This window comes from Mustela putorius, unplaced genomic scaffold, assembly GCF_011764305.1.
Source record: "Mustela putorius furo isolate JIRA1106 unplaced genomic scaffold, ASM1176430v1.1 tig00000040_pilon_pilon_pilon, whole genome shotgun sequence".
Classification (NCBI taxonomy): Eukaryota; Metazoa; Chordata; class Mammalia; order Carnivora; family Mustelidae; genus Mustela; species Mustela putorius.
The window spans coordinates 3,185,809-3,205,234 of record NW_025421261.1 but is presented as its reverse complement, the minus strand read 5'-3'; the positions used below and the strand labels follow the sequence as shown (position 1 = coordinate 3,205,234).

Sequence of the window (19,426 nt, the reverse complement as noted above, 5' to 3'; positions counted from 1 at the left end):
GGGGCCCTCGACGGCTGTCCGGGGAGAATGAGCGGAGGGAAGTGCAGGGAGCTCCGGCCGCTGGCGCACAGTGCTTCGGTGGGACACCTGTGCCATCGTGACAGGGACAGGGGCAGCGAAACCAAGTGCCAGCTCACGGGGAGGTGAAGGAAATCAGTGGCTCGCTCGCCGCCTGCAAGCAGGGGCATCACTGTCAGTAGTGCTGACCCGCGGGGTTCGCGCTTATGACCCAGGTCGGGATGAGGCGGGCGCGCCGGGCCGGATGTGGGTCCCTCGCGCACTGGGTCACCCTGATTCTCTGCCTTCTCGCAGGTCCTGGAGCAAGATGGGCAATGGGTCGGTGAAACCCAAGCACGCCAAGCACCCCGACGGCCGCGCGGGGCCCCCGGGGGTGCAGGCGCTGCGGGCCAGGGTGGCCGAGCTGGAGCGCGAGCTGCGGCGGAGGGAGGCGGACGTCCAGGAGCGCGAGTACCAGCTGAAGGAGCTGCGGGAGCAGCTGGCCAAGCAGACGGCGGCCGTGGCGGAGCTCACGGAGCAGCTGCAGGCCAAGTGCGTCCAGCTCAACCAGCTGCAGGACGTGGTGCGCTCGCAGGGCGACGGCGCGCCGCAGGCCTCGCCCGGGAAGGCGCCGCTGGACGTCCACCGCGAGGCCTCGGGCTTGGTCTCCCTGCACAGCAGGCGGGGGGCAAAGGCCGGGGTGTCTGCGGAGCCCACGAGCCGGACCTATGACCTCAACAAGCCCCCGGAGTTCTCCTTCGAGAAGGCGAGAGTCAGGAAGGACTCCAGGTGAGGGGCGCGCGCTCCAGCAGGGCAGGGCGGGGGGCTCCTCCGGCCGCTTCGGGGAAAGGGGACACGACCTCTCTCGGGTGTGGATGCAGGGGACCTCCAGCCTGGGTGGGTCCTGGAGAAGGGCCCCTCGAAGCAGAGCCCCCCTTTCCACGGGGGCGGCGCTCAGCCGACCCTTGGGATGCGTGTACCCGGGAGCTGAGCTCGCGAAGGTCAGGTCGGTCATCCTGAGCGCCCCGAGGGCTGCACGCGGAGGGGGTCCCAGGAGGTCTGCGCGCAGGAGTGGGCTTGGATGCGGGCACGGATCACCGTGCATGCTCGGTGTGCGGGCTCAACCCTGCTGCCCGCACCGACGGCAAGCGTCAGGGGAAGGAAGAAGCGGGATCCTCAGAGGGGGGCGAATTCGTGCGCACCCCACGGCGCGAGGGAGCACCACGGCCCGCCGGTGTTAGATGCCCGGCGGGTGTTAGCGCGGACAGGGGCAGAGCCTTCCTCGGGGGAGGCCGCAGTCTCCGCGAAGACCAGAGATGCGGGTCATTACTAACCGGGATACACCGTGTGATGGGACCAACTGGATCGGTATCGTGCCGCTGTCTGCGGTCCGGGGAGAGACGGGCAAAAACCGCACAACTGGGGTTGTCCTGGAGGCCTGGCTGAGCAGGTGACCTTTCCTGAGGTCTGAAGGAGGAAAAAAAGCCTGGATGGGGTGGAAAGGGCATTTCAGGTGGAGGGAGCATTCAAAAGCATGAATTCTGAAAATAAAGATGTTTACGAGGAATTATAAATATTGATGATAGCGCTCTGGTACCTGCACGCACATTTCTTTTCCTACTGAAGGTCGGGTTTCCCAAGCTGGGAAGACTGACTAGAAACAACCCAAGTTAGGGTCTCTTTTCTGTATTATTTTGAAGTGAATGAACATTTTTAGTTGAAATTAGATCTTTCACCTTGATAACATCTTGGCTGAGCCTGGAACCCTTGAGCAAAATGCAGGATTTGTGAATTTAAAACAAATTTTAACTTATTCGTAAATACAAGTCATATAAATCAACATAAAACATCTGACTTAAACAAATAAATGATTAATTTTGACAACAGAATTACAAAGGGAGGTTTAATTCATCAATTTGTTGACAGTCACATAGTGCGTGATCAATAAATATTTGCTAAGGAAACAAGTCACACTGGGTTATTAATCATAATACTCTGTGGTTGAAAGAAATCTGATTAATATTAGGGTTCAGAAGAGTTTGCTGTTAAAAAAAAATGGAAGAGTTTGTTGTAAGCCAAGATTTTTATTATTATTTGGTTTAGGAAGGTTGTATCTACTCCCTTTGCAAAACTAATATTTATTTTTAATGGTGTGGATTTGTGGATTTGTGCTGGAAATCATCTAATCTTCTCTTTTGATATAACAGAGATATTTTCATATATAGTAATATTACTTATTACGTAGTATATTATTATATGTATGTAAGCACAGTATATTATTTGTCCCACCAAAAATCTTTCAAATAGGAATGTTCTTGTATATCTAAGAGAAGCATCAGAGAATTTAATAGCAATTCATCTTCTTTGACCTGCCCTTACATATTCTACCAGATTTCTCTTGAGCACAAGTTGTGTTCATTCTTTTTTTCCAAAGACTTGTCCATCTTGAGGCAGAACACCATTCTCCTGGTGTTAGGGAACTGGACCATCCAAGATAAACATATTCCTTTGTATAAAATTTCTTTCTTTGTATTTCTTTATTAACTCTTTTGTAATCAGGAAAATAAAGCAGTAGTTAGGTGCAGTCAGTTTCTGAGCCAAACCACCTGTCTATAGTGAGTGGGACACAGGAGGGAAAACATTAGAGCTCTTGAATGAGGACTAACAACGACTCCCTTCATCATAAAGGCCAGCCATGGGTAAGAGTCTCCATGAAGGCCATGATGAAGAAGTAGGCTAATGGCTTGTTTTTGTTTTTGTTTTTTTAATGAATAAGTCCCAAAGAGACCAAGCTAGATCATCCCTGTCCTAATGTTCCCTCCTACACTTCCATAAAACATTGTGGCTCTAAATTGAAAACAATAATTAGAATTGGGGGACCATCCATTCTTTTTTCATGGATTGGTTTGTGCCCCAGGTTCCCGTGCAGCAGTTTTTGCCTCAAGTTGTCTTGCAATCTCCCTTGCAGATGTCTTTCTTCTTAAGTTTGGAATAACTGCCTAAATATAGATGACTAACATCATCAAGTCAGAGACTTTAAATTTTCCAGTTTTTTAAAAATTAGTCAGCATTACAAATCATTTTCCAGTTTCAAGTAGTTCTAGTTTTAGAGAAAAGCCTCAAGTAAACCTTGGATATTATTATATTTCTTTTATAGAGTCTACCAAAAATCTTGCGAGAAACAATTTTCTAGGAGTGAGAGCATTAGAAAAGGGGGGAGCGTCTTTAACTGATAAGAGGACGGCACCTGGCACTCGCTGGCTTAGCTACTTTTCCAGGCAGTTACTGGAGATATTAGAGAATTTAACGCATCCGTCAATGTTTCCTTCATTTATTTTGACGTGCTCATGACTTATTTGTTGAGCTCTATAAAGTTTCTTGGCTGAATTTTTGACTGAATTTGTTCCTACTGATAAGTGGCAACAACATTTTGGAGTTCCTGCTTCCACACTGAGTCAGAAAGCCATTGAACGGCTTTTTAGTCTTTTTGTCAACCAGAGTGTGTCCGATGAGTACCGGACGTGACAGTGAGCAGGAAAGTGAGGGGAGATCCCCAGCCCTCTTGGCGTCAGCAGCGCTAGGCGTACATGATGTGCCAACAGAAACTGTGAGATAACATTGGGGGACGACAGATTTGTGACCTGAAGATTCAGATTCAGTAGTTCATGAGAAGCTGTAAAACCCATCCCCGGTACTCTGTGAGCTCGCTGGGGCCCCGTGCTCGAGGTTATTGTAAACGGCAAGTGAACTTCACTAACGACCAGACAGCCCACTCATGCCAGCTTTGCTGTCCCGTACCCATCAAGTGTTCCTGCGGGGCTTGAAGCGGGGGCTCAAACGGGATAGAGGGACCTCCCTGGTATCTATGGAACAACGTATGTACGGTAGTGGTGCTGGGAAACTCTTAACTCAGTGTTGTTCGATAGGACACTCTGCCCGGCGGATGTGTTCTATAATCTGTGCTGCCCAGTGTGGTAGCCAAGAGCAAAATGGGGCTGTGAGCACTGGAACTATGGCTAGTGCCATGGAGGAATGGAATATTCATTTTAATTAACTTTATTTATTTATTTTTAAATATTTCATTTATTTATTTGCAGAGAGAGAGCAAGAGAGTGAGAGCGGTATTACACGCAGGGCGAGTGGGAGAGGGAGAAGCAGGCTTCCCAATGAGCAGGGAGCCCCGTGTGGGCCTCAAACCCAGGACCCTGATCATGACCTGAGCCAAAGGCAGAGACTTAACCACTGAGCCGCCCAGGCGCCCCTGTTTTAATTAACTTTAAAATGGAATAGCCACGTGTCTGGCGGTTACTGTATTGGATGTTGCAATTCTGGATTACGTATTATGCTTTAACTGAAATAGAGCTGACACATAATGTTATGCTAGTTTTAGGCGTACAGCGCCGTGATTCGACCACTTTAAGGGATGCCGTGCTCGCCTGAAGTGTAGCTTCCATCTATTGGGTCTATAGGACTATTACAATACCAGTGACTATGTCCCTATGCTGTGCCTTTCATCCCTGTGGCTTCCTGTTTCCAGACCTGGAAGCCTGCACTCCACACCCCCCTTCATCCAGCCCCCATGGTCCTCCTTTTCGGCAATTACCAGTTTGTTCTTTGTCGTTATGGGTATGTTTCTGTTGGTTTGTTCTGCTTTGTTTTTTAGAGTCTGCATAGAAGTGGAATTATAGGGTATTTGTCTTTCTCTGTTAACTTATTTTACTTAGCACAATATCTTCTAGTTCCATCCATGTTGTCACAAATGACAAAATCTCATTCTTTGTATGGTTGAGGAATATTCCGCTGCATACAGACACACCACAGCTTCTTGATCCATTCATCTGTTGATGGACACTTGGGTTGCTTCCATGCATTGGCTGTAAATAAGGCCACAGCAAACCCGGGGATGTACGTATCTCTTAAAATCAGTGTTTTCATTTTCTTTGGGTAACTACCCAGGAGTGCGATTACTGGATTGTGTGCTGTTTCTGTTTTAATGATTTGAGGAACCTCCACACCGTTTTCCGTAATGGTTGCACCAACTTACATTCCCACCAACAGTGCACAAGAGCTCCTTTTTCTCCGCATCCTGGCCCACATTCGTCATTTCCTGTCTCTTGGATACTAGGCGTTCTGACGCCTGTAAGGTATGATCCCGCGTTGTGGTTTTGATTTGCATTTCTCTGATGATTGGTGACTCTGAACATCTTCTCTTGCATCCGTTCGCCATTTGCAAGTCTTCTTTAGAAATCGATTGTGTGTTTTTGACTGGAACTGCTATTTCCTGAGATGGGAATGATGACCTAGAGAAGTGTGGCAACATAGGACTCGTATTTGGTTCCAGGACAAAGCCACAGCAAAGGAGAATGTGCTTGTCAGACAGAGGAGAGCACAAGGTGGGGCCACTCTTCAATGGCGCTGAACCTGCGGCACATCATGGCCTTTTGTAGTGACTTGGCTTTGTATCCGCTGACCATTTTTGATCTTCAGAGGCATACAACTATGTGGGCACAGAGCCCGTTTCTATTACAGGTACTTGGCCTTACTGAAGTATCATAAATCATGATGAGTCAGAGCACTACGGTGTATCAAGTTCTCTGATTTCTGACATAAATTTATTTTAGCAAACAGCCGGGGATTTAGAGCTGGAAGAACCTTTACTGCAGAAGAGGGGAGACAGGCAGGAGAGTTGCAGATTATGTCATGGGCAGTGGCAGGGCTAAGTTTAGAACCCGAGATTCTTGACTTTGAAAGCAGTTAGTTTCCTCTACAATCCTGATTTTCTTAAAACTCCCCACAAAAATCAAAGCCCTCATGTCAGACAGTCTGGGCACCTTTTCACCTGCTTTATTGATGGATAGGAAGAGCATGGGTGCTTCTGGCTCCTTCCAGGCAGAGCTGAGCAGAGCTTACTCACTCTCTCAGTGTTGACCAAATGCTGGATCCTCAGGGCTCAGGCCTGTGTGACACAGGGAATGGCTTAGAGCTCCCTGATAGTGCACTTCGCGATCTATGGAGGGGCACGAACGGGTTCCCAGAGGAACACAGCGCTCTTCAGGGCTGAGAACTGAGTGGCAGAGGAGGGCAAGGAAGCACTCAGATAGCGTTTCTGGTCATGTCTGACCTGCCTTCAGCACCAAGACAACCATGGACGCAGAGGTCAAACCTTTCACTGAAATTAAATTTTCCGTTTATGTAGGCATCGTTTAGCCAACTTCAGCCTCGGCAGAGCGAGATTACAAGCTCATGCTGCGTGTCTGGCGGAACACAGGCACATTAATCAGAGACATCTGGCGAGTTGCTAGTATGACTGCCTTTCGCTAGGAACGCAAAAACTATCATTTGAAACTATTGTTCTTCCCTGAAAAGGAAGGATAAAACAAAGACTTGCCATCTGACTTCAGATGTTGACTCTAGTTTTAGGAAGGACAATTAGTTTTCTCTGTCACTCCCACCCCAGGAGCAGAATAGGTAATAGGAACATGTTGGTGAGTCATGCATGGAAATAAGATCTACATCAAGGGGTCGAGAAGGAGTGTGGTTGTTATCATCGGGGTTTCCTTCCTGAAGAGGGGCCGAGCATTCGCGTGTGCGTTATGGAAATGTGGCTTCTTCACTGGACGAACTGTTTGTATGGAATGACCAGTAGTAGTAATAATAGTAGCATTCATATGTCACAAACTATGTGCCGGCCGCCATTCTGAATGCCTCACAAATACTGAATTATTTAATTCTCACAACAAACCTATACTACAGGTCGTATTATTACACCCCCATTCTACGGATGAGGAAACTGAGGCATGCAAAATTAAGTATCTTGTCCAAGATTACACGGCTCTTAATATCAGAGCCAGGATTCAACACCAGAAACTCTGCTGTCTCAAGTCTGTTCTAACAACTCTGATATACCACCTTTCCAAGATGAAAGTTACATTTTAGTTGGGAACCCTGGTAAAAAATTAAATATGTAATTAGAAACGGACGTGTGTCTAGTGCTTTGGTTTTGTATGATTCCAAACAGCTCCTGGCTACTCTGTCTCCCTGAAAATGATGCTTCCAGGAAGTTCTGCTCTGCACTCGGTTTGCAGTAGAGGAGCATGTGCTGGGCCGGGAGAGAAAGGAACTTCTTTTAATTTTTAGTTCCATGAAATCATGACTTAGATGTTGCTGCTTGAGAGGTTCTATACCCAGCTTTCACGTGATCGGTCATTAAAGATTGGAAGGAGTGTACGTACAGACTTCTACTAATCAGTTGGGCAGTTAAAAAATTTGTATTGTCTTCACTTACGTCTTCCAAAAAGCAGAAAACGAAGCTCTCTATATAAGGAAAGAAGGAAGACGAAGTCCAGTTGTGCGGGGATCTGAAAGCCAGAGGCTACGGGTGAAGGCAGAGGGTGCTGTGTCTGGCATGAATGTTCAGAACGTTTGAGAACGGGGGTTACGTTTTCCGGCGGTGGCGTGCATTGAGACACCCCGAGCAGACCCGGCTACTCAGGAATGCCTGAGAAGACCGTTACAGGTTAACTGCTGGGAGTCTGTTCCTTAATCGTGGGGACGGGAGACTTGCCCGATGAGGTGGGAGTTGCTTTTCATGGCACCCGAGAAAGAGAAGTGGAAGTTCAGAGTAGTTCAAGAGTTTTCTGAATTTGCTCAAGGTCGTGGGATCGGTAGTTTCCGGAACCAGGACTCACGTCTATGTCTGCCTGATGCCAGGTGCGAGCTCTCCACCACGGTGTCCGAGGGCAGCCCCTATAGGAGGCACAGCCAGCCGTGGGAATGGCTCCCCCTGGAGGTGTGCGTGCAGGGCAGGAGTGGAAAGGGTGGTGCTGCTTTAAGAAAAAAGGTAGGGGAGAGGTAAGGAGCACAGACAAGTTGAGGAACCTCCTAGAATTAGGAAGCGGCTCCCTGGACATCTCGGTGACCCTAAGGAGGCTCAGGCAGACGTTCTGATTCCTGGTCCCAGTCCCTCTCGCTTCCAGCCTCTGACCCCTCGTCTTTCTCTCCAGCAGCCGGAGGCCCTGGGCCCCCTCACCGCGCACCCGCAGCCGGGCGGCCTCTCGGGGCTCAGACGGTCTTCTGCTCCGCTTAGGCTGCCCTTTGCTCCTGCTCGCGTTATCCTCAAATCTTCTGGTCTGCCAGTTGCCAGGTGTTGGGGAAAATGTCTCATTAAGCCTCGGAAAACACTCGACACCCGAGGCCTCGCTGCTGGGAACAGTCCAGAGTCCAGGCGCAGGTGGGCGCGCCCAGCTGCCTCGGAGCGGCGCCCGCGCTGGCGGCCTCGGTGCCCCGGGTCCCGGCCCGTGCCCTGCTGTGCTCAGGCCCTGCGAGAGCCAGCAGCCGTGGCTAGCGGCTGGGAGTGGCCAAGGTGTCCTTCTGTGCTTCGGGTCAGCGGCTTCAGTTCAGTAACTAGAACCTCTCACTCAGCCAAGCTCGTGTTCAATTTCGTTTTCTCCTTCTTTGGCTTCCCCTCTCTGCACGCCTGTCCCGTGTCCCGTTTCTGTCGTGTACGTGTCCTCGGTCCCCTCATTCCCCTTCACCCTCGGCCAGCGGCCCCAGTGCCGGTTCAAGCACCTGCTCCAGGCCAGGCACTCTCAGGGTGACCCGGGTTGGGGTTTTCTCTGCAGGTTCACAGCCGCCTGCCGGTGAAGTATTACTGTCCGGGGCTCGGCCGGCAGAAGTCACCGGCCCGGGCTCACCGTGCAGTGCCGTGAGCCTTGTGACGTCCCCTGGGTGTCAACACAGCTGCCACCAATTCGGAGCCTCCCCGAAGCCTATATCATTCTGTTGTACTTGCTGCGATGCTCACTTCGACGAAGCTGACCGCAGTCTGTGGGGCTGCCGGACTGCGGATAGGTTCCTGCAGATGAACCGAGCGGGCCTGGCTTTGAACCGCCGACCTGCAGGCCCGAGACGAGCCTCCAACCGCCCTCACATCTTCTAAGTGTCTTCTGAAATGCGCTCCTCGGTTCTGACCCAGTTTTTTCTTACAGACATCGCATGTCTTTCTGGACACTGCCCATTTTCTTGTTAGATTCATAGGAAAGAGTATAATAGAAACAGTACCGTCCAGAAGAGTGACCTTTTTCATTGAGCTCGTTGGATCAGAGGGAGCATCTCCACGGACCGTTGCCTCCTAAGCAGCAGCACCGTCTGCTTCCGGGAAAGCCTCCCTTTTCCCTCTGGAAGCCTGGGCAGCTCCGCTCCCGTCCCCTGACTTTTTCTAGGGTTTAAATTGCAATGGAATTCTCAAAAAGGGAAGCCAAAGACAAAGCTTTTTGGTTTTTAGACTCTTTCTTAAATTTTATTATTTTAAATTTACTTGACACACAGAGAGATCACAAGTAGGCAGGCAGGCAGAGAGAGAGATAAGGAAGCAGGTTCCCAGATGAGCAGAGAGCCTGGGACCTTGGGACCATGACCTGAGCAGAAGGCAGCTGCTCAACCGACTGAGCCACCCAGGCGCCCATCGGTTTTTAGACTCTTTCTAGAAGTACCTTGTCTGTGAAAGATGTGTTTCTTATGTTTCTTGTATTTATTCTTTGATTAAAGCTGTTTCCTTCTCTTAAAATCTCATTTTAAAATAATTCACCTCCTCCCCTCCACGTTGACTCTCCTTCAGATTACTTGTTAGTCGTAGGTATTTTCGTGCAGCCTTGTTTAACAGGTTTTTGTCAGTTTTTTGTTTTGTTGTTGTTGGTTTGTTTTGTTTGAGATATACAGCCGGGAATGACCAGAGGGTGTCTTGTATATAATTCAGACTAAAATGTGAGCAGTTGGGAACTCTCAGTGTCCACTTAATGCTTCCCGGAATGTATGTTTATCATGTCCATTAATTTTAACTGGTAACTTTCAAGCCGCAGGGGTTTGAGCATCCCTTTGGGGACGATAGATCAAGCTCTCGGAAATAGGAGGGAAAGAAAGATCTGCAGCTTCCAGTCCCTTCTTTCCAGGTCAGATGAGGGGGAGGGAGGTAAAACGCGAGAAAGATATCTCCTGAAATTTCTTGGAACAGAAACACTGGGAAAGCCAGGTGTATTAGTTTCCCTTGCTGAGTGACGAGCCAACATGAACCTAGCAGCTTAGCAACACATATTTGTTACCTAGAGTCTCCGTGGGTCAGGAGATGACCCAACAGATTTTCTGATTTTCTGATTACTGAGAGGAGATGACACAACAATTATGTCATCTGCTCAGGGTTTCACACTGTGAAACTTTTGACTGTTTCATTCTGACTGTTGTCAAAGAATCAGCTGACTGTGTCCCTTCCTTGAGCTTTCTAGTGGAAGAAGCCCTCCTCCAAGCTCCCAAGATTGTTGGCAGAATTCAGTTGCTTGCGGTTGTAGGACTGACGTCCTGTTTTCTTGCTGGCTGTCAGCAAAGGCAGCTCTCGGCTCCTAGTGGCTGCCTGGAGCTCCTAGCCGCATTCCTGCTCCCAGACCCATTCCCAACATGGCAGCTTACTTCTTCAAGGCCAGTTGGAGAATCTCTTTATAGTTGATTAAGATGAAATCTTATATTACACACATGGGATGACCTTCCCTTCACTGTTGCCGTATTCTGTTGGCAAGGAGCAGATCACAGGTTCTACCTCTCTCAAGGGTTGGGGATTATACAAGAGTTTGACGCAAGGGATTGGAGATCATGGAGACATCTTAGAATTCGGGACACTACACTAGGCCCTTTTGTTTTACTGTTGTGAGATTCCCCGGGTGGGAACGCCGGCCATGCTGGAGATACAACGCCTTACGTAAAAATCCAGAGGCTTGTAGACGTGTGTCTGTGGCAGCATGCTGTGAGCTATGTACCGTAGCCCAGACGTGAAAACAACCCAGATGTCCACTGACGATGGGATCAATGGGTAAATGAAATACAGTGTATACATACAATGAGATACTGTTCAGCCTTAAGAAGGGAAATAAACTCCTTCCTTTTTTCATGCTATAACGTGAACGAACCTTGAGGACATCATGCCAAGTGAGTAAGTCGGACCCAGAAGGACAAATATTGTATTAGTCCACTTATATGGCCTACCTAATCACATTTGCAGAGACATAAAGCAGAATTGGAGGTTGCCAGGGGCTGGGAGCAGAGAATGGGAGTTATCGTTTAATGGGAAGAGTTTTAGTTTGGGAAGATGAGAAAGGTTCTGCAGATGAATGGCGGTGATGGTCGAAAAACAATGAGGATACCCTTACTGCGACTGCACTGCATTCGTAAAATGGTTAAAATGGTATCGTTGGCAAATGTGTGTTTCACCACAATTAAAAAAAACATTCCAGAGTCCTGGGGCTGACTTGACAGCATGGGCCCCGCGGGGCTGACCCACATTGCAGGTTCCGTACGGTTTCCTGGGAAGAGGGAGAGAGGAGTAACGATTTTCTTATTTCTGTTTATTTGTAATATTGCAGAGGAGAGTAAGATATGGAAAACTCCTGCAACAGATGTTAATTTGGTATCGTTAACTAATCAGCCACTGTTAATTACTTGATAGTAATTGATTGATCGCTTCAGCAGCCCGCGGTGCAGTGCCGCGGGAATCAAGAGGAAAAGGACAACTTCGGGCTCCCTCGCCTTTGCTTGTTTACAGCCATAATTCATAGCCTTAAGCATGCATCGTAGTCACCTGCGGAGGATTTAAAAATACTGATCCTTGAGGTTTAACCGCCGGGGGTCTTATTAAATTGGCTTGGGGGGAGCACCCTGGGCGCCAGGATTTATACAGCCCCCCCAGAGGCTCATGGTGTGCAGCGACGATCAGGAGCCTGTGTTCTGTAGGTAGGAACACGCTTCCTACCGCCGACCTACAGCCTGTGTTCTGTAGGTAGGAACACGCTTCCTACCGCCGACCTACAGCCTGTGTTCTGTAGGTAGGAACACGCTTCCTACCGCCGACCTACAGCCTGTGTTCTGTAGGTAGGAACACGCTTCCTACCGCCGACCTACAGCCTGTGTTCTGTAGGTAGGAACATGCTTCCTACCGCCGACCTACAGCCTGTGTTCTGTAGGTAGGAACACGCTTCCTACCGCCGACTCCAGAGACATTCAGTTCGACGACTGAAGAGGACAGTCATTGAGTGTGTCAGGTTAACTCCCTTGTAAATTTTGGTTGTTTTTAACGTTTCATTATTAAACTCTGTTCTTGGATGCTCCTGGGAATAGGCTCCTGGGCACACACTGAAGAGAGACAGAGGTTTTTGCCATGAGCTTGAAGGAGCAGTAAACGTGATTAAATCACGACCGTATTCAATTACATGGCAATGGAGAGAGCGGGCGGACAGGAGAAAGTCATGCTCGTTTTCTGATTACGCACAGGGTGATCTCATCGTTCTCAGGCTAGTTTCTCCAAATCATAAACTTGTGCCTTTATTAGTTTTCTTTCTTGTTGGTTTATTTGGGAAAAGGAAGTGAAGAGATGCTTCTTTTGCTTCTCACCTGCGGCTTGTTTACGGAATAGCGACACTTCTCATCTCCGTTCCTGTCCCTGTACCCGTAAACTTGGGGAAGGAGTAGGAACGTTCGTAGCCCGTTAGCATTCTTAATCTTTTGAGTTCCTCTGGGCTCCAGGTGCACTTGTAGGATTTGGCTCCTAAGAGGATGAAGAAGGCACGGCCACGCAGTTGGAGATCTCAGTCTCCTTGGGGAAGCTAACATGTTTGCAGTCTTGTGTAGTTTGTATTCTAAGAGGTAGGTGTGCAGAGGAAGGACGGGGCACAATTTGCTTGGTGGGATCGGGGAGGGCTCCATGGAAAAGATGAATCCAAGCTGGGTTTTGAAGGAGGAACGGCCGGCAGAGAGACAAGGCATCTGGCACATTTGGGGACTTGTAAGCAGCTTAGTGGCCCGTGGGTGCTCTGAGCACCAGGAGGCTGAACAGGCAGCGAGGCTGGATTGTCAAGTTTTACCACCATTGGGAGGGGGGCTCCCTCAATAAAATCAAGGTAGGTCTTAAGTATAGTTTTTAGGGCTGTTTGAGGTTTTTAAGTTGCTGGTAACTTGCCGGCTTCTAAGAATTACAGCTATCCCTTAGGTGGGGATAGCTTCACGTGCAGGGCACTGTTCTTAGAGGTTTAAACCGCGAACTCATTAAATTGTCATAGAAATCCTATGACCTGTGGACTGTGTTTATTGTGTTTATTGTGATTTTACAGCTGAGGAAACTCGAGATTAAGTGACTTGCCCAGGGTTCCACGGTTCATAAGGGGCAGAATTAGGACTCAAACCCTGGCACTGCGGCTCCAGATCCTGTGCCCTTGGCAGTGTGCGTTACAGAATGCTTTCTCTCTCTGTGTGTAACGGAGCTACGACGTGCCGTGCGAGCTGCATGGCCTCAGCCTCTCTGCTCACAAGAAACCCTTGGCAGATAAGAAGGAAAGCAGCAGGCCGTGGCCACTGGCCCCTACTTTGCCCTGAGCTTATGCAAAGAAGGTTGCGGGATATGCTGTTGCCCAAGAGAAGCAAACAGTGAGAACACAGGCCTGTCAGGTCAGAACCGGAGAAAAGATGCGGGACCCTAACGTAACAGGAACTGTTGGTGGACTTTGACCGACTAAACTTCCTGAAGCAAATTAAAGGACAGAAATTTATGGCTTCCAAGAATGTTGATTACATAGGCAGAGGATGAGAAAGGATTATAGGAGGTTCTGGGTGTGAATTCTGAGATCAGCCTGGTGGGAGGAACTTGGAAGTGAGCTGAGTGTCTCGGCAGCGCCTCTCTGTGTATCCCTGGTTTCTAGAACGTTTCCCATTCCACTCTCCTACCCCCCAAAACACATGCCGTTGCCTCCCGCATCGCCAACACTCGACTGTCATTGTCTTACTAACGCGCGCGGCACTCTGTGAGCAGAAAGGATTCCTGCGCTTTCTTCACAGCCGAGTCTGGGATTCGGAAAGGTCAGTGACGTGTCCGAGGCGGCACCGTGAGCAAGGGGCAGAACAGATTCGAACGAAGGATTTTCCGACAACAAACTCGTTGACACATTTTTTTTCCACATTTTATTTTTTATTTTTATTTTTTATTTTATTTTATTTTTTGTTTTAAAGATTTTATTTATTGGACAAAGAGAGATCACTAGTAGGCAGAGCAGCAGGCAGAGAGAGAGGAGGAAGCAGGCTCCCTGCAGAGGGCCTGATGCGGGGCTCGATCCCAGGACCCTGAGATCATGACCTGAGCCGACGGCAGCGGTTTAACCCACTGAGCCACCCAGGCGCCCCCACATTTTATTCTTTTGATGAACTTTTCACTGAAGTACACAAATCCTAAAGGGAACAAGCCCATGTTACCCCCAGACGGACCGGACAACGGCACATTCCCCATTCCTCAGTCCCCTTTCTCTCCTCTAACCTCTACCGTTATCCACCTCACCGGTAGCCAGGGTCAGTTAGGATTTTCACAGATTACTTTGTGCCTATCTTTGTCTTCTTTGAAGATTTGATTTACTTATTCGAGAGAGCATGCATGGCTGGGGCGAGGGGCAGAGGCAGAGGGGGAAGCAGGCTCCCCCTGAGCAGGGAGCCCAACGTGGAGCCTGATCCCAGGACCCCGAAACCATGACCTGAGTCCAAGGCACATGCTTAATTGAGCGACCCAGCACCCCAGTTTATTTCTGAATTTTATCTTAATGGGTTTATAGACTAGCTTGTTTGTTTTACATAGTGAGAGTCACTTAGGTTATTGTGTGTGGCAGTAATAATTATCAATCAATAATAATGACTTATTAATTATCAGCGCTATACAGTGTTGATTGGATGTTGTGCCACAGTTTGTCAACTCTGCTATCGTCAGCATTTGATCGGTTTAGCAGTTTTGAGCAAGGCGGCCACGAACGTTTTTGCTTGTCTCTCTCCCTCTGTATCTGTCTGTATCCGCGTGTGTCTGCACATACGCATCCGTCGCACGCGTGTGAGTTATGGCGGTTCTGTACCCAGGAGAGGAATTGCCGGGGACTGTGTTCTCTCTAAGTTCACATGGGATACAGATTGCCACGTAATCTTCCGAAGAAGTAGGTGAACACACACAGACTCTGTCCAGGAACCTGTTAGCATGAAGTCACTCTGCCTGCTCGGCGCCTTTGGCATTGTCAGTTGTTTTTTGTTTTTGGTTTTGCTTTTCCGCTCTAGCCGTTCCGCTGGGTACATTGCGGTATCTGGCTACGGCTTTGGTTACCTCTTCCTTGATCGTTAACAAGGGTGAGCTGTTTTAGGAATATGTGCTTTCCACTGATGTCCGGTTTCCCTACAGCTCGGTGGTACAACTAGTGCCCTACGTGAAGGCTCTTCGTTCGTGGAGGTGGATTTTTGAACTTTCTCCTCTGTTCCAAAGGCCTTCCTGTTCCTTCTTGTGCCATGAGTTTATTCTTTTCATTACTGTGATGTCTAGGGAATGTTGACATCCTTTACTTCAAGTCTCCCAGCTGTGTTACGGCTCTCCTCTCTTGTGATGGCTTTTCTTGGGCCTTGATGACCAAGAATTTTAGAATCAGCTTGTTAATTTTCGTAAAATTTTTCAGAATTTTGACTGAGATTTCATCAAACCTGATCTGAGTAGCACGGACATGGTTAAAAGATTTAGTCTTCTCATCCACAGCTAAGGTGTATTCTTCCATTTCTTCCATTTCTCTTAAAATTCTGTACTTCTCTCTGTAGAGGTCTTACACGGTTTTGTTAGATATGATCCTGTATATTGGAGGTTTGTTATCTTTTTAAAGTGATGTAATTTAAAATTTTTCATTTTTAATTATTTGATGCTGGGATATAGAAATAAAATTGAATTTGTTTGGGGACCTTGTATCCAGTTGTTGGAATCACTTGTTAATTCTGATAGTTGACCTACACATTCCTTTGAATCTTTTACTTATACAGCGTGTCTTTAGAAAGAAGGATACGTTTATTTCTTCTTATCCTACATTTACATATTTGGTATTTTTTCTTTTTTTCTCTTTGTGTGTGTGTGTGTGTGTGTTTGTGTGTTTCTTTGACTTCTGGTTCAGGGTCAAATTAAAATGTCTCATTTCTGATACCTAGAGGAAGGCTTTCAATATTTTACCATGTGATATAATGCTTTCTGTTTTTGTTTTGTTCTATACATAATCTTTAATCAGATTAATGAAATTCCATTCCACTCTATTCCTAATTTGCTAAGAACTTTTTTAAAATTTAGAAATAATATACAGGTGTTTACTTTTATCAAATGCTTTTTCTGCATCCAATAAGATTTTACTAATTTTTTTAAAAGATTTTTAAATTTATTTGACAGGCAGAGATCACAGTAGGCAGAGAGGCAGGTAGACAAAGAGGGGAAGCAGGCTCCCCACTGAGCAGAGAGCCTGATGCAGGGCTTGATCCCCGTACCCTGGGATCATGACCTGAGCCGAAGGCAGAGGCTTTAACCCACTGAGCCACCCAGGCGCCCCTTTACTAATTTATTTTTATCTTTATTTTTTCTACATCGTGAATCGCATTAATTTTTCTTTCTTGTGCTGAGTTTTATTATCAGCCTATTCTCATACTCTAAAATAAGGTGGTAAGAATTCTTCTTTTTTATTTTCTGAAAAAGATTATGTAAGATTAATGTTATTTTTTCCTTCAGTGTCTGAAAAACTTAGTGGTTGGATTTAGAATTCCTTTTGTGAGACCGTTTTTATTTTTGGTTCAATTTTTCTAATTGCTAAACACTTTTTTTGCTTCTTCTTTTGTCATACATGGTTTATTATATTTTTCTCAAGGTTTTTCATTTCACTTAATTTTCAGAAGTTGATTATACTATATATCCAATCATTTCTTTTTATATCTGTAATATCTGCAGTGATGGATCCCTTATTTTTAAGATTGATAATTATTCTGTCTGTCTCCTTGCCTTGCTGAGAATTCCTCAGTTTTGTGTCTTTCTAAAGAAACCATTGAGGGCTGTGTTGTTTCTCTTCATTATACTTTTTTTCTATTTTACTATTTTCTGCTTTCATTTTAATGTTTATTTTCTTCTCCCCCCCCTTTTTTTAGCTCACTCTGCTTTTTTTTCTCTAACATTTATTTGATTTTATCTTCTTCTTTCCTAATAAATCTATTTAATAAGGTAAGTTTCCTTCTTAGCATGACTTATGTACATCTCATAAGTTTTGGTATGTCACACTTTTATCATTTATTTCAAAATACTCTTTGATTTTCTTTATGATTTGATCACTGATCGGTGGGTGATTTAGAAATGTATTACTTGGGCCACCTGGGTGGCTGAGTTGGTTAAACATCTAACTCTTGTTTCAGCTCAGGTCGTGATCGAGGGTCATGAGATCAAGCCTTGCGTTCTACTCTATGCTGAGTGTGGAACCTGCTTGAGATTCTCTTTCCCTCTCCCTCTGCCCACTACCTTCCCCCGTGTCTCTGCTCAAGCATGCACTCTCTTACAGAAAATAAAATAAAATAAAATAAAATAAAATAAAGAAATATATTGCTCAAAAAAGGTGTTGCTCAATTCTCAAACATTTGAGAATTTTTTGATTATTTTTTGTTGCTGATTTCTAGCTTCATTCTGCTATTCAAAGAACATACTCTGTTGCTGAGACGTGCATTAGGGTTCACCATATCATCAATATTCATTAAAGTTTTCATGCATTGAGCAGAGTGTGTATTCTGAATTTGTTGAATGCAATCATTTACTTTATTTTTGGAGAGGAAGCTGGGGAGGGGGAGAGGGAGAGGGAGAGAGAGAATCTAAAGCAGGCTCCATGCCCAGTGCAGAATCTGGTGCCAGGCCTGGTCTCACAGTCCTGAGATCATGACCTGAGCCAAAAGCAAGAGTGGACCCTTAACCAGCTGAGCCACCCAGTGCCCCAAATGTAATCATCTAAGTGAAGTATCAGTGAGGTCAAGAAATTACGTTTCATAGTCACCTGTTTAAAACCGTGTTCTGACTGACTTTTGTCTCTTGTCCTGTTAGTTACTTAAAGGGATGTATTAAAATCTCCCAAAAGAATTGTGAATTAGTTTATTCTTTTATTTTTGCCAATTTTGTTTTTTGTATTGTGATGCTATCTAATTAATTGCATACAGATTTAGAATACCTGTATTTCCTGATCATATCAATATGAAATATCCATCTTTATTTCTAGAAATGTGTTTTTCTAGTTACCTATATCAAGAAACATTTTCTTTGTAATTGGTGTTTATAATATATAAATATCTCTTTCTACTTTCTTACTTCCAGCCTTTCTGTATCCTTATCTTTAAGGAATGCTTCTTATAAGTAACACGCATTTCATATTTCCCTTTTATTTTATTTTTCAATCTGACAGTCTTTTCTTTAAATTGCAGTGTTTAGTATATGTATCTTTATTGTAAATATAAATATTTGCTTATTACCATAGTACTATTTGTTTCTTATTTGTTACACTTCTATAGTTTCTTTTTCTTTACTTTCTTGACATTTTCTAGGGTTGATTAGATGCATATTATTTTTCCATTTTTTTTTCTGTTAGCTTTCTAGTTAAATATTGTTTGGCTCATCTTATAAGGGTTACCCTAAAGTATAACATGCTTCCTTAATTTAGTAAATTTCTAATAGTAGTTTAGTGCTTTTATCACTTCCTGGACCTTAAATTATGTTTACTGCCATCTCGTCCACCCCACGCACAGCTTCACTGTTGTTCTCAAACATTTTAAAATCCTCGAGGTGTTGCTGTTACTTTTGTAAAGATGAGCTTCCTTTGGTCATGGATGCCTTCTTTGTCCGTTGCTGTTTCTTCCTTCTAGCATCTAGTAGTTTCCATCTGGGGTTGTTTCTGTCTGGAGCTCTCCAACATTGTGAGTCTGTTGTCAATGGAATGCCATTTTGAAATGTATTCATTTTGCTTTTACGTTTGAAGGCTATTTTCACTGGGTTAAGATAGTGGAAATAGGCATCGTGAAGCTCTTTGGAGAGCCCATTGTCTTCTGGCTTCTTTTATTTCAGTCAAGGCGTAAGTCACCTAACCCCGTAACTTATTTACTAGTTGTGTGAGGTAATTGTCTCTTCTCCAGTTGCATCCCAGGTTTTCCATTTCTGTTTGGTTTTCATTAATCTGACTATGATGGTCTTAGGTATGGTTTTCTTTGGATAAGATTATTTGAAATTCTGTATCTGATACCTACAATATGTTGACCTGTTAGGTCTCTTTCTATTGTTCTCTTTTTTTTCTCTTGGTCTTCACTCATTTGGTCTTTTCTCTTGGTATGCCTGATGTTTTACCATGTACTCTTTAGGGGAAAGCTCTAGAGAAAATTTGAGTCTCTAAATTTTGTGAATATCCTGGAGAAAACACTTTTCTTTGCTTGTGGCAGGCAGTCAGGCTAGGAACAAATCATTTTAACCAAAATGGGATTTGACACTTTGAAGTTTGTGTTCTGTCTTTTTCCAGAGCTAGCCTCTTTTGGGCTGATTCTTTCTCTTGGTACAGCCTTATGG

At 45.8% G+C, this 19,426-nt stretch overlaps 1 protein-coding gene across 3 annotated transcripts in view; it reads left to right on the top strand.

Annotated features, from left to right (window-relative positions):
- PRKG2 (protein kinase cGMP-dependent 2) overlaps positions 1-19,426 on the top strand; it is a 95,242-nt gene that overhangs the window by 9,520 nt on the left and 66,296 nt on the right. For all 3 annotated transcript variants that reach the window (XM_045074666.1, XM_045074637.1, XM_045074624.1), the window contains exon 2: positions 313-786. In XM_045074666.1, coding sequence (XP_044930601.1) covers positions 326-786 — 461 coding nt within the window. In that variant the 5' untranslated portion in view covers positions 313-325. The remainder of the gene's footprint in view (positions 1-312; positions 787-19,426) is intronic.